The following is a 15,606-nucleotide window of genomic DNA, read 5'->3' on the forward strand; positions in this document are numbered from 1 at the left end:
TCTATCTATCTATCTATCTATCTATCTATCTATCTATCTATCTATCTCTGTGTGTGTTTGTGTGTGTGCTTGTGTATGTGTGTGAGAGATATCCTAGGAGACCAGAGATATCAGATCCCCCAGGAGCCATAATTACAGGCATAATTACAGCCTGATCTAGGTGTTGGGAAGCAAACTTGGAACTGCTCTTGGAAGCAAGAGCAGTGCTCACTTTAAATGCTGGACCAACTCTCCAGGCCCGAGTGCGGTGTTTAGAATCCCATGGCCATTGTTTCTCCTCCATTCTATATGGTGCTAGTATCATTGCCTTCATCCAGATGTCTAAAACAGAAACTTATTGAACAGCATCGCTTACTTTGCTATGAGAGATGCAGCATTTAACTTTCTTTTCTCCAAACTGCAGGGTATCAATGTGAATCTTGTGACGATTAACCGGGTCTCTTCTCTTCATGAGGCGTGCCTTGGAGGTCATGTGGCTTGTGCTAAAGCCTTGCTGGAAAATGGTGCACATGTGAGTCCTGCTGCAATGCACTTGGCTTTGTCTGACCCATTGGCTAAGGAGACATTACCTTCCAGAGTGTTTACTTATTGAGCAATGGGAAGGTCTGGCCCTACTCACACCTGTATACCATTGTTTAGGTTACTCTATTTTCAGCCTATATAGCCTATATGTGATTCAGATGTATTCATTAAGAAACCATTTTGTTGTAAAATATAAATAAATTTCAACAGAAGAATTAAAAGCCACTTAATTCAGTACTCTAAATTAATCATTATTTTAGTTTTACATTATCAAAGTAAATGAGTTTTTGTTATTTTGTCTTTTTCTTTTTTCTTTTTTTCCAGAGCTGAGGACTGAACCCAGGGCCTTGTGCTTGCTAAGCAAGCGCTCTACCACTGAGCTAACCCCCCAACCCCAGTAAATGAATTTTTAATATAAAACACATCATGAACTGTTTAGCTTCTTGCCTATTGCTGTGATAAAACACCTTGATAAAAGAGAAAGGGTTTGTTTTGCTCAGAGTTCCAGGTTATAGACCATTATGGCTGGCAGGAAAGTGGCAGTGTCAGGAGTTTGAAGTAGCTGGCTACAATATGTCTGAAGAAGGGAGCAATGACTTCATTGCACGTTAGTGCTCAGATTAATTTCTCCACTCTTGTGAAGTCTAGGATTTTTTTTTATCAAGTGAATAGCAAGTCTTCCCACTTCAAATATGTAATCAAAATAATCCTGGGGCTGTAGATATGGTTCAGCGGTTAAGAGCATTTTCTGTTCTTCCAGAAGACCAGAGTTTGATTCTTAGTGCCCATGCGGAGCAGCTCATTGCTGCCTGTAAATTCCAGCTCCAGGTCTTTGACACTCTCTACTTGCCACTGTGGATGCCTGCACCCTTATGTGGACCCAACCATACACATATAAATAAAAATAAAATAATTTTTTTCATTCTTTTTAATTTTTAATTTTTATTGCAATTTATTCACTTTGTATCCCAGTTATAGCCCCTCCCTCATTCTCTCCCAAGAATGCCCTCCTTCCCTCTTCTCCTCCCATACCCCTCCACAAGTCCACTGGTAGGGGAGGTCCTCTTCCCCTTCCATCTGACCCTAGCTTCTCAGGTCTCATCAGGACTGGCAGCATTGTCTTCCTCTGTGGCAGTAGTAAGCCTGCTCCCCCATGAAGGGGAGGTGATCAAAGAGCCAGCTACTGAGTTGATGTCAGAGACAGTCCCTGTTCCCCTTATTAGGGGACATACTTGGAGACTGAGCTGCCATGGGCTCCATCTGTGCAGAGATTCTAGGTTATCTCCATGAATGGTCCTTGGTTGGAGTATCAGTCTCAGAAAAGACCCCTAGGTCAGATTTTTTGGTTTTATTGCTCTCCTTGTTGAGGTCCTCTCACTTTCAGGTCTTTCTGTCTCCTCCTTCTTTCATAAGATTCCCTGCACTCTGCTAAAAATTTAGCTATGAATCTGAGTCTCAGGATCTGCTTCAATACCCTGCTGGGTAGAGTTTTTCAGAGGCCCTCTATAGTAGGCTCCTATCCTGTTCCCTGTTTTCTCCCTCTTCTGATGTCTATCCCATTTGTCTTTCTGAGTGAGGATTGAGCATCTTACCCAGGGTCCTCCATCTTGTTTAGCTTCTTTAAATGTACAGATTTTAGTATGTTTATCCTATATTATATGTCTAATATCCACTTATAAGTGGATACCATGTGTGTCTTTCTCCTTCTGGGATACCTCACTCAGGATGATCTTTTCTAGTTCTCAGGATTTACCTGCAAATTTCATGATTTCCTTGTTTTTTTATTGCTGAGCAGTATTCCTTTATGTAAATGTACCACAATTTTTGTTTTCATTCCTTCATTGAGGAACATCTGGGTTGTTTCCAGATTCTGGCTATTATGAATAAAACTGCTACAAACATGGTTGAGCAAATGTCCTTGTATACTTGAGCATAGTTTTGATATATGCCTAGGAATGATATAGCTGGATCTTGAGGTAGCACTATTCCTAATTGTCTGAGAAAGCACCACATTGCTTTCCAAAGTGGTTGTACAAGTTTACATTCCCACCAGCAATGGAGAAAGGTTCCCCTTTCTTCACAGGCTCTCCAGCATGTGTTGTCACTTGAAAATTAGATCTTATCAATTCTGATGGGTGTAAGGTGAAATATCAGGGGCATTTTGATTTGCCTTTCCCTGATGACTAAGGATGTTGAGCATTTCTTTAAGTGTTTCTCTGCCATTCGATATTCATTTATTGAAAATTCTCTGTTTAGCCTTGTACCCCATTTTTTAATTGGATTATTTGATTTGTTGCTGTTTAACTTTTTAAGTTTTTTATATACTCTGGATATTAGCCCTCTGTCAGATATAGTGTTATTAAAGATCTTTTCCCAATCTGTAGGTTGTTGTTTTGTTGTGGAGACGGTGTCCTTTGCTTTATAGAAGCTTTTCAGTTTCATGCGGTCCCATTAATTGATTGTTGATCTTAGAGCCTGTGCTGTTGGTGTTCTGTTCAAGAAGTTGTCTCCTGTGCCAATGAGATCAAGGCTCTTCCCCACTTTTTCTTCTAACAGGTTAAGTGTGTCTGGTTTTATGTAGAGGACTTTGATCCATTTGGAGTTTAGTTTTGTGCAGGGTGATAAATATGAATCTATTTGTATTTTTCTACCATTTGTTGAAGATGCTATCTTTTTTCCATTGTGTGGTTTTGGCATCTTTGTAAAAAATCAGGTGTCCATAGATGTGTGGGTTAATTTTTTGGTCTTCTACTCGATTCCATTGATTCACCAATCAGTTTCTATACCAGTACCATGCAGTTTTTACTATTGTTACTCTATAGTACAGCTTGAGATCAGGGATGGAGATACCTCCAGAAGATCTTTTATTGTAAAGGATTGTTTTAGCGATTCTGGGTTCCTTGTTATTCCATATGAAGTTGAGAATTTTTCTTTCCAGGTCTGTAAAGAATTGTGTTGGTAATTTGATGGGAATTGCATTGAATCTGTAGATTGCGTTTGGTAAGATGGTCATTTTTACTTTGTTAATCCTGCTGAGCCATGAGCATGGGAGATCTTTCCATCTTCTGATATCTTTCTTCAGAGACTGGAAGTTTTTTCCATACAAGTCTTTGACTTGATTGGTTAGAGTCACACCAAGGTACTTTATGTCTTTTGTGTCTATTGTGAAGGGTGTTGTTTCCCTAATTTCTTTCTTAGCCCATTTGTCTTTCATAAACAGGAGGGCTACTAATTTTTTTGAGGTAATTTTGTATCCAGCCACTTTGCTACAGGTGATAAAGTAAAAATTTAAAAAATCCTCTATAGGCATGCCTGGAGGTTCTTCTCCTAGATGATACTAACTTCTGCCAAGTTGACAGTTATCACTTATCAAAGAAAACATAACTTAAACTTTATTTTTAGCTTATACCTTAACTTTTCAGAAACTATTCAGGTTGCTTATAATTATCACATTTTCCGAAACCCTCAGTGATACTGTATTTAGTTCCCAGGTAATGTTTTGCTACCAATTCTACTGTCTGACCTAGTCCTTGTACTCTTTGTTTTATGAGCCATAAGATCTTTAAGTGCTTAGTAATGTTTTTTGTTTTTTTGTTTTTGATTTTTACATCTAAGTGCAAGTTGAGTTTCTATGTGTAAAACTGAGTATCAAGTAAACTTCTGAGCATCAATTTTTTCCAGTGCTTTCACGGTAATTCCCACACTTATGCTGCGTGGTACATCTCTAGGGTCCTGCTTTAGTGGTTCATGGGTAATGAATGATGCAGGTGGGGCTATGTAACAACCATTTTCTTTCAAATGTTATGCTTATAGTCACCAGCGGATTGTGAGTGTGACATGGTAGATAGCTCTCCTTTTGGAACAGAAAGTTTGTGGGGGAGAAAGAGAACAATATGGCAATGGTCTCTTGTTTTTGATGATGATAAGTGTTCGATCATATCATCAAACAGTTCTATTAAAAGGAGGAAAGGAGTAGGAGAAAGTGGGTCAGTCAGTAGCTGACTCTTAACTGGCTGACCCTTCAGTACCCCAAACTCAGTACACCTGAAATCTGTGTGTCCTATTCTTCCTTCTACAACAGCTTCTTATTTTAAGTTACAGTTTCAGAGACCAGATAAAATGTCTTTCTGGTCTTCTAGGCCTGGCCTGGGAATCATCTTTCATCTGCCAACAACCTATCTAAGTAATCATAAAAGCCGACTAACTTTCAGTTTCCATTTCTCACATCTATGTTTTTCTTTGTCGTTCTGCCATCTGAGGAATTTATTATTTCATCAAAATTAGCTTTTGTGTGTATTTTTCTGCCTTGATAAAATTTAACTTCCTTAAAAAGAGGTAATTGTCTTACCTTTGCTTTTAAAATATTGGTAGCTTAGGGCTGGAGAGCAGTTAAGAGCACTGACTGCTCTTCCAGAGGACCTGGGTTTGATTCCTAACACCCACATGGTGGTTTACAACTATCTCTAACTCCAGTTCCAGAGAATCTGACTCTCTTTTCTAATCCTCACAGACACAAGGCACATATGTAGGGTACATATATACATTCAGGCAACACCCTCTCCCTCCCAACATTGGCATCTAGTAAGGTGCTCAGTAAATGTTCACTGACATGAACTAAGTGAGAGAATGATAGAAGATCCAATAAGAAGGCAATCTTTTAAGTGTTTCATATATAACAACTCACTTTATCAAGGATGTCATGGGTTTTTAACAATTCATGAAGATATAGAATGCTCTCAGTCCTTCATCAGCATAAAGGACTTTATCTAGGCACATACATAGGAATATGCACTTGGTGACAGTGAGTGAGTAAATCCTGTGAGTTTTGCTTTGCCCAACATTAGGTCAATGGACTGACAGTTCATGGGGCCACTCCCCTCTTCAATGCCTGCTGCAGTGGTAGTGCTGCATGTGTTAACGTGCTGTTGGAGTTTGGAGCCAAGGCCCAGCTTGAGGTCTACCTGGCTTCACCTATCCATGAAGCAGTGAAGAGAGGTAAGTTCACCGCTCCAGGGCACACAAAGAAGTGTTCGGGGAATGGCAGTGTGCATGAAACAACGGTCTATTGGTACAGATGTTTTCACCTACAGGCATGTGACCCCACAATTACAATTGAAACTTCTTGAGGCTATTTCAAGTTTCACTCAAACTAGGCTCAGTTTCCATCCTGCCGAAACATTTAAAAAGATAAGAGTTATTTAGAAGTAAAATTGGTTCTGATTATGTCATCTCTAAAATAAAAAACCACGGTTAAATTAATGATAGCAGCTTTTCTGCATGCGTGCATGCGCATGCGTTTTGCCTGCATGTATATCTGTGTACCCATGTGTATGCAGTGACCTCGGCATCAGATCCACCTGGCACTGGAGTTGTATACTGTTGTGAGCTATCATATGGGTGCTTGGAATAGAAACTCCATCTTCTACCGGATCAGCAGATTTTTTCCCCCCAAAATTTATTTATTTATTTTATGTATGAGGGCTCTGACTGCACATATACCTGCGTGCCAGAAGAGGGCATCATATCTCAGTGGAGATGGTTGTGAGCCTCCATATGGTTGCTGGGAATTGAACTCAGGACCTCTGAAAGAGCAGACAGTGTTCTTAACCACTGAGCCATCTCTCCAGCCCCAGCAGGTGCTCTTAACCACCAATCCATCCTTCCAACCTCACTGATAAAACTTTTGAGGAAATATTTAAAACTATTATCAGACTTTTATCAGTGCCACAGAAGAATGCCTTCATTAAGAATTCATTGATATGCTGCAAATTTGTCATGTTTTGTCATTGGGCAAAGTCTCCATAGAGAATGCGTGCTTATGGAGTTCTCCCTAGCTAGTGAATTTGTAATTTATTTTGGATATATTCTTTATTTGAAGCTTTGGATTCATTTTCATCTGTGTCTTCCAGTCTAACCAAAGAAAGTTGCAGGTTCTCTTTTTTAGGTGTGGGTGAAGCATAGAATGGGAGATTAGTAATGGAGAAGAAATAGGACTGAGCGGTGGTTTGAGCACTGGTAATAATAGAGGTCATTTATCCCTCTGCTTCTTGTAGCCACCATTTGTGAAGTGATGGTTTCATGCTAGAGAGAGAGAGAGAGCTCAGCTTTCATGGAACCTGAGTTTCACTGTAGTTAGTTACGGGACTGAAAAAAGTCATTTCTCTAGAGGAAGCATTTTCATGGTTTTATCTTGCAGATTTCTACTTATGATTTCCAAAACAAAGTTTTTTTTTTTTCTAATACAGGGAAAAATCTATTACTTCTTTTAAAAAATATTCAGTGATCTATTTTGTGCATATGGGTAATTTGTCTGTGTGTGTCTGTTGGCTATGTGCATGTGATGCCTCTAGAGGCTAGAAGAGGGCATCAGTTCTCTGAGACTGGAGTTACAAACAGTTGTGAGCCACCGTGTGGTGCTCGGAATTGGGACCCAGATCCTCTGGAAGAGCAGCACATTTTAATGATTGAGCTATCTCTTCACAAGATCCCCCCATCCCCAGAAAGCAATCCCGGAATTATGTGCATAGTCAGCATGTTCCTCTGTGAATAAGGTTATCTTATATTCCACCAGGTCACAGAGAGTGCATGGAGATTCTGCTGGAGAATAATGTTAACATTGAGCAAGAGGTTCCTCAGCTGGGAACTCCCCTGTATGTGGCTTGTGTTTACGAGAGAGTCGACTGTGTGAAGAAACTTCTAGAACTAGGTAATTAATAAATCTTTTTTAATGAGATGATCCTGATAAGTTTTTTTTTTATTATTATTATTATTGACAAGGATTCTCTGCCCTGAATTCACTCTGTAGATCTGTAGACCTGGCTAGCCCTGAAATTACAGAGATCTGCTTGCTTCTGCTTCTAAGTACTGGACTTAAAGATGTGTGCCACCACTGACTGGCTTTAAAAAACAAAACAAAACAAAACAAAAACCGGCTCTAAAGATAACATTCTTACCAGGTTTGAAAAGATTCTGATTTTATTGGATGTTTGAAAGCTATATGGAGAACTCATCTAGAGAAGCAAATCTTTCTTAGTTCCTCTTCCATTGATGTTAGCCATATGTAGCTAGCATGTTTCTCCTTAGTGGTAGCAACATGTCTGACACAAACACTTGGACTTGTAAGAAGAAGGAATATACAGGCTCTCTTTGAGACACATGGATGGCCATCGCTAAAGCAATTGTGGTGGCCAATGGAATATAGGTTACTGATGGACTCAGGGTTGGATTTCAGTTTCCTTTGCAGTCATTAGATTTCATTCAGGACACATGAGCTGAGAATCACAAAAAAATGCTTCTCCAAAGAGACAGCTGAGTATGGGATGTGGTTCTCTCCTGCTATTTTCCACTTCAAATATTTCCTCAAAAGTTTTATCAGTGAGGTTGGAAGGATGGTTTGGTGGTTAAGAGCACCTGCTGGGGCTGGAGAGATGGCTCAGTGGTTAAGAACACTGTCTGCTCTTCCAGAGGTCCTGAGTTCAATTCCCAGCAACCACATGGAGGCTCACAACCATCGCCACTGTGATCTGAGTGTCAAATACAGAAACCACCATTCCAGGGAAAAGTAAAATACTTCAAAATTATCATTTGCTTCATGATTTAAGATACTTAACTACTGATGTAAACATGACGGCTGTACTAAAAACCTCTATTTGAGAAATTGGACTTCTAAGATGGTTTTTATTATTTATTTTTCTACCATTTGCTATTTTTATGTAGATTTTTGGAAATATTTTTGGAGCCTCCAATTATGCTAAATAAAATTCTCTCTGTATTTTTCCAGAAAGTCCCCCAAATAACCATGTAACAGGAACTTCAAATACTGTGTTTTGTGTTTTACAATATATTTGTGTGTATGTTTGTGTATGTATGTGTGTATGTGTATATGTATGTGTGTGTAAACACCTAACTTCACTTTTCTCACTGAACTGTCTTGGAGTAGTCTTCACAGGCTTTGTTGAAGTTCTAGGCTTCAATCACATAGTCTCAAAGATTGGCTAAATACACCAGGGTGTGAAAGATACCTTTATATATAACAGCTCATTGTATCTTACATTCACACTCAGTGTTGATTGTGACTATCTGCTTTATTAAGGAGCCAGTGTTGACCATGGCCAGTGGCTGGACACCCCACTGCATGCTGCAGCAAGGCAGTCCAGTGCGGAGGTCATCAATCTGCTCACTGAGTATGGGGCTAACCTGAAACTCAGAAACTCACAGGGCAAAAGTGCTCTTGACCTTGCTGCTCCCAAAAGCAGTGTGGAGCAGGCACTCTTGCTCCATGAAGGTAAGAAGGGCGAGGTATTTGCTTCTCTTCCCTAAGTATACTGACATCTCACCCCTTGATGATTCCTCTTTTTTTCTTTTCCTTTTAATTGGGCATGGTTTTGTGGAAAGGGCGAAGTCCTGGATAACTGCAGTGTCTCCTTAGAATTTATTTTTCCTTCCTTCTTTCTTTCTTTCTTTCTTTCTTTCTTTCTTTCTTTCTTTCTTTCTTTCTTTCTTTCTTTCTTTCTTTCTTTCTCACTGTATTATTGTTGCATTTTATTTCCCACGACAAGAAAATAATCAGACAGCCTTGTTTTCATCCAGAAAGGATTCAACAGCCATGCTTATCACAGAAAAGGCACATACTTGAAGAAATCAAAGCTCATCTTTGTAGCATTGTAATGTAGTGTGTGGACAAATTAGACATGCTGCATAAGGACCATCAATAATGGTCAAGCATACAGCTTGTGGTCCCATAAGATCAAATCACCAAGTCGCACCTCAACCATCTTAGTGTGTGTAAATACATTCTACGGTGTTTACACACAATGTTGAAGATGCCTAACGATGCACTGCTCAGAATTTACCTGGTTTGAGTAAGTGACACCTGACTGTATTTGAATTCGGACTGTAGGGAGGATAGGATATATTTCAGAAAGCTAGCCAAATGTTGATGTTGTTTGCTTTTTCTCTGATCAGGGTGTAGGAGGTCAGCCTTCCAGAACCCCTTGTCTGATTTCCACTATAGGCATGAACAGCAACTGTAGATGCTGGGGATAAAGATAGAGCTGAACTATTTCATCCCTACACCCAAAAAAGAACCCTTTCCACATCCATATGTTTTGAGAACGTTTTCTGAGCCTTTGAAAGGTAGTGTGCCAGGGAGAGTAAAAGTAAAAGTTATTAGAATGATTCAATTTTACAAGTGCTTCCATGGAGCTTACTTTGAAACAGGGGTTAACCTCACTGAATTATTTTTTAATTTATTTATTCACTGTATATTCCCATAATCATCCCCTTCCTTCTCTCCTCCCGGCTCCACACTCCTTTCCTCTTCCCCTTACCCCCTCCTATTTTTCAGAAAAAAAGGAGCTACCCCCAACCCCGTACCAACTTATCCCAACTCATCAAGTACCATCAAGACTGAGTGAGTCCTCTTGTCATGTGGCCTGGCAAGGAAGCCCTGCCAGAGGGAAGTGATCGTAAAGGAGGCAACAGATTCCATGTCATAGATAGCCACAGCTACTCTTACTAGGGAACCCATATGGAGACTGAGCTGCCTATTGACTATATCTGTGTAGGGGCCTATGTCTTCTCCATGTATGGTCCTTGATTGATTCATCAATCTCTGCAGATTTTTACTTTGTTGGTCTCCTTGTGGAGTTCCTATCACCTCCAGGTCCTTTTGTCCTTCCTTCCAATTTTCCAAATGACTCCTTAAGCTTCACTCAATGTTTGGCTGAACCTCACAAAACTCTTAAAAACACTGAGAACTTTGTAGAAACTCATGCTCTCCCAGCTATGAGTGTAAAAAGTGAAGCATAGAGGAATTGGCTTCCAGAGTGTAACACACCTACTAAGAAGCACTACGATGCTAAGCAAGACTTCGGGCTCAAGAACAAGAATGCTTAAAGCTCTAAGACTTCAATCCAAATGCCCTGAAACAATGTGCACAGCAAGGGGTCTTTTGTGTTTTATGAAACACTCCCAAGTCATGTCTGGCCCAATGAAATGCTCGGATTATTACTTTGCAAACAGTTTCTATCAGTGCCTTTAAAAACCTTCTGTGCAGTGTATCAAAGCAGATACTAAGACTCAGAACCAAAACTTCGGCAGAGTGCAAGGAATCATATGAAAGAAGGGAAGTTAGTATGACGTGGAAAGAATAGGAGCTCCATAAGGACCAAATATATCTGGGGTCTTTTCTGAGACTTGACACTCAACCAAGGACCATGTATGGATATAACCTAGAACCTCTGCTCGGATGTAGCCCATGGTAGCTCAGTAACCACTTGGTTTCCCATAGTAAGGGGAACAAGGACTGTTTCTAACAGGATCTCAATGGCTAGCTCTTTGACCCCTCCACCCCCCAAGGGAGGAGCAGTCTGCCAGGCCACAGAGTAGGACTTTGCAGCCAGTCCTGAAGATACCTGATAAAACAGGGTCAGATGAAAGGGGAGGAGGTCCTCCCCTATCAGTGGACTTGGAAAGGGTCAGGGAGGAGATGAGGGAGGGAGGGTGGGATTGGGAGGGAATGAGGGAGTGGGATACAGCTGGGATACAGAGTTAACAAAATGTAACTAATAAGAAAAAAAAGACCTAGAATTAAAAAACAAACAAACAAACAAACCCTTCCGCGCCAATAAATCTCCTGCGGACCTTATTAAAATAGAGATTTGGACCAAGGTGGTCCAACTGGGTTCCTCAACTCTGCCTATTTAACTGACTCCCACACTTAAACTAGCACTATGTTAGTCTATGTTAGTCCTGATGTCTAGGCCATTAATACATGCTCTTTAATTTGAATTGCCACTGGAAGGATAGCGGCCTTCCTTACCAGACACTTGTTTGGAAAGTATACTTTACAATTGTAAGCTGAGAACATAGCTGGTGATAGTTTGTACATTTTTCTTACTTTGTTTCCCCCTACGCCAAGTGTTTTCAGGCCTAGGGTTTATTTGTATTCCTTAGCAAGCTCCTCTGTCCTCATGCTTCATAAACACAGGTATTACTTTTGAGCTCCTCTGAGAAAATGGGTTAAATTGTCTGCATTGCTATGTTCTGCAGAAGCTTAGCTCCTTAGTTCCTGGTTGTGAAGTCTTTCGCCAGATTTCGGGGGAACGGGGTGGGGATCTTTCCTGTTCTCCATTTCCAGTGGTTTAACTAAAGGTGAGTATTTGGTTCTCAGAGATTTTACAGAGAGATCTCTGTCACATGTTCCTTGTCCACATCAATTTTGAGTGTCATCGGGTTATTTGCATATGTAATCTGCCTTCTTTCCATATTTTTATAGTGTAATTGCAGTAGGTTTTACTTACAGTGAGGGTTTGTAGAAGTCAGTACGTAATTAGATCCACTTGAGAAAGTCTTTGCTGATGAAAGGGTGAGGAAATAATTCGATAATGTAAATGTCCCTTTATAAGCAGATTCCATGAGACTGAAATTTAGGGAACAAAGGGGTTAAAGTGATTAGAGTTCTTTCCATACATATCTATTGAGGTAGAACCTTCTCAAGCACAGAAGGCCCCCTTTTCAAGTGGGAGGTGGGAGCCAGGACTACCATATATGCAGTTAGTACTTGGAAGCCTGTGGAAACTTTGAGGACTTTTTGGAACCTGATCTAGCTGCTAGCACAAACTGTGTGACCACAGAAGCAACACTTCCTGCTCATACCCTCTCTGCAGTTGCCCCTCTGCCCTGATACTCTGTCTTATACCCCAGTGCCTTTTCACTTCATCCAGCCTATCACTCTTCATCAGCACAGGCAGTAGTGAGGGAGAGGCACTCCCTATAGAGCTACACTTCTTTCCTAGCCTGTGGACAGCTCAGTGTTCAATAATAGAGTTACTATTGGAAGATCAACTTAAAGAACATTCTCTACAAAAGAGTGACTCAGAATCCTGTGCTTGTAGCACTCACCATCATTTGGTAATTCCTATCCCATTCAACTAAGCTTCCAGTACTCAAATCTCCTTTTCCACCCCACTGTGAGGCTCATGTCATTTTTATTCCCTCCTTCAGGTCCGCCTGCTCTTTCTCAGCTTTGCCGCCTATGTGTCCGGAAGTGCTTGGGCCGTCCATGTCATCAAGCAATCTACAAGCTAGGTCTGCCAGAACCTCTGGAAAAATTCCTCTTATACCAATAGTTGGAAACATGTAGGTTGTTGCCTGCTGTAGGGTGCTTAGTATGTACTCTCAGTGGCTCAAATCATTATCCTTGAAAATCAGCTCACTCAATTAGAATAAATCGTCCAGAAATCTAAACACTCAAAGTGAGCAAACTCCTGATTAGTTTAATGGTTGCCAAAGAGTAACCAGAAACCTTTTGGTTTTTAACTCTTGTTAATCAACTTAAAACAAAATTGAAATAGAGGAAACATAATAGGCTGTTTTTGGATGATTTGGGATCCTCTAGTATCTGGGTCTGGGGTCAGCATTCTAAATTCTGCATAGATACAGGTAGATAAGGTTAAGTTAACTACTTAAGAAATGCTCTTGATTTAGTCCTTCTCCAATATATTTTGTTAGTTTGGTGTTTTCCTAAAATAAATTTCTTCAGTGATTTTGATTTCTCTTAATTAAAATATGTATAAATAATTAAGTAGTGTTGGAGAGATGGCTCAGGAGTTAGGAACATTTGCTGCTCTTACTGAAGACTTGGTGTGGTTCCCAGAACTCACTTTGCACCGTATGTGACTCCAGTTTCAGGGACTCTGGTCCCCTCTTCTGGCCACAATTGGTACTGCATGCACATGATGCACAGAGGTAAAAGCAGGCAAAATACCTGCACACATAAAAAAAAATAAAGAAATGACTCTTTAAAAAGCATCGAGATATATAATTAATAAATTGTGAAGAAAAAAATTAAAAAACCAACTAAGTACTTTGGAAACATCAAAATTAAATGAGGTTTTGGGTGACTGCACTTTTGGTGACTAAGAAAGATATTTGAAGAGATTAGCTCATCCAAAGGTTGAAACTTTTGCACATTACTTCTGATATTAAATATTTTTGTAAGAAAGTAAGCAGCTCTAGGATTGAGCAACATTGGTCTTCCTGTAATCTGCTCTCCCAGCTACTGTCTGCTGTGAGCCATAACCTAACACTGGCATATTCTCAAAGTCTTCAAACAATCCCCTCCCCTCCTCATCTCCTTTTTTTCTTTTCTTCTGTGCTTCTCCCTTTCCCTTCCTAGTCTATTTTTGTAATATTAGAACCGTAGAACTTCAGAGGTTTTCATTATTCTAAGTACTGTTGTCGCAGATTTGTCACGGTAGGAATACTAGCTAAATGAAAATTCTCTTTCATAAATTCCTAAGATTCATTCTTAATGTTCTTTTTTTTTTCAGTTTTCCTAGGCCTTTGTGTCTTAAGTGAGGATAGTCTACTCCCTTCCCCTGGTACATTCAATAATATCTAGAGTCATTTCCCATTGCAACGGCTGAGGGAAGGGTGCTACTGAGAGCTAGTAAGTGGAAGCCATAGCTGGTTACTGATCCCAAGAGTATAAATATGCTGTAATAAATCTTCTGAAGGTATCCTTGATTTCAAGATAAACTAGAGAAATATAGAAAAATCAACATGGGTGTAAATACCAGACACATTTATCAGTGTAATAAAATTGAAAACCCATACGTAAGCCCATATTCCTACAGCCACTTGATTTTTTTTTTGACAAAGAGGCTAAAAGACAGTATCTTCGACAAAAGGTGCTGGTCAAACATGATGGCTGTATGTAGAAGAATCCAAATAGATTCATACTTTTCACCGTGCAAAAACTCAACTCTAAATGGATCAAAGATCTCAACATAAAAACATAAAACCAGATAGATATACTGAACTTGATAGAGGAGAAAGCAGGAAAAACATTTGAACTTATCAGTACAAGAAATTAGTTGCTGAACAGGATCATGATAGCATAGTCATTAAAACCAATAATTAAACAGAACCTAACTCATGAAACTAAAAATGCCGGTATAGCAAAGGATACCCTTATTCCAGCAAAATGGCAGCCTACAAGCCTACATAATGGGAAAAAATCTTTACCAATTATAGAGGGCTGGTATTGGGAATATAAAATAACTTAAAAAATTGAACATCAAGAAAATCACCCAATTTGAAAGAACTAAACAGACACTTCTTGACTTATTCACTATTCTCTTGCTGTGAAGATACACCACAATCAAAGAAACTCTTATAAAAGGAGGTATTTAATTGGGTCTTACTTACAGTATCAGAGGCTTAGTCTATTTTCATCTTGGGAGGGAGCATGACATCACACATCGTGCAGGAGTTATAGGTGAGAGCTACATTCTGGTTTGCAAGCTGAGAGAAAGAGAATGACACTGGGCCTGGCTTGGACTTCTGAAACCTCAAAGCCCATACTCAGTGACACATTTCCTTCAGCAAGGCCATTCTTACTCCAACAATACCATACCTCCTAATCTTTCTAATCCTTTGAAATAGTGCCACTCAGTGGTGACTAAGCATTCAAATATATGAGCCTATCGGGGTCATTCTTATTCAAACCACAGTATTCCATTTTCTGGTCCCATAGTCTCATAGCATATCATAATGCAAAAATGCATTCAGTCCAACTTCAAAAGTCTCCATAATCTACAACAGTCTCAACACTGTTTAAAAGTCCAAAGTTGGAGATCCAAGATGGTGGCACTAGGAGGACACTGTGTCTTAGGAGAAGGACAGCAGTACCAGCACAGAGACCAAGAAACTAAACTCTGGGCACTAAAACAAAATCGACTGTGTTTCCCACGTGAGAGGAAACCCTACAGTGTGGGAATCCACACCCACGGTGTGGGTGTCCACTCTCAGGTCACACAGCTAAAACCCGGAAGAGTTCCTGGGTCCCAGCAGGTTGCCAGCCCAGAGCCATATGCCTGTGTGTCCTAATCACCTTCCCAGGCTGAACTGTGGGCACCAAAACACCAGAGACTCAGATTTCCAGTTGCTAGAAAACTCCACAGGGAAGGAAGCAAATGGGACCAACCTTAGGTCACCCAGTCAATCCCTGGAAAGGGTTCCAGGAACCGGGGGATACACAGCTGCTAGCCCAGAGACCTGCTGTGTGCCCAACTCACT

At 40.2% G+C, this 15,606-nt stretch overlaps 1 protein-coding gene across 3 annotated transcripts in view; it reads left to right on the plus strand.

The window, feature by feature from the left end:
- Positions 1-12,653, plus strand: part of Asb11 (ankyrin repeat and SOCS box containing 11) — a 31,580-nt gene extending 18,927 nt beyond the window's left edge. For 2 of the 3 annotated variants that reach the window (XM_055615770.1, XM_055615772.1), the window contains exons 3-7: positions 404-511; positions 5,367-5,517; positions 7,094-7,228; positions 8,615-8,806; positions 12,529-12,653. In XM_055615770.1, coding sequence (XP_055471745.1) covers positions 404-511; positions 5,367-5,517; positions 7,094-7,228; positions 8,615-8,806; positions 12,529-12,653 — 711 coding nt within the window. The remainder of the gene's footprint in view (positions 1-403; positions 512-5,366; positions 5,518-7,093; positions 7,229-8,614; positions 8,807-12,528) is intronic. The other variant, XM_055615771.1, reaches the window with a different exon arrangement.
- The last annotated feature ends 2,953 nt before the right edge of the window (positions 12,654-15,606 follow it).

Source organism: Psammomys obesus, unplaced genomic scaffold, assembly GCF_907164565.1.
Source record: "Psammomys obesus unplaced genomic scaffold, mPsaObe1.curated_primary_1811, whole genome shotgun sequence".
NCBI lineage: Eukaryota > Metazoa > Chordata > Mammalia > Rodentia > Muridae > Psammomys > Psammomys obesus.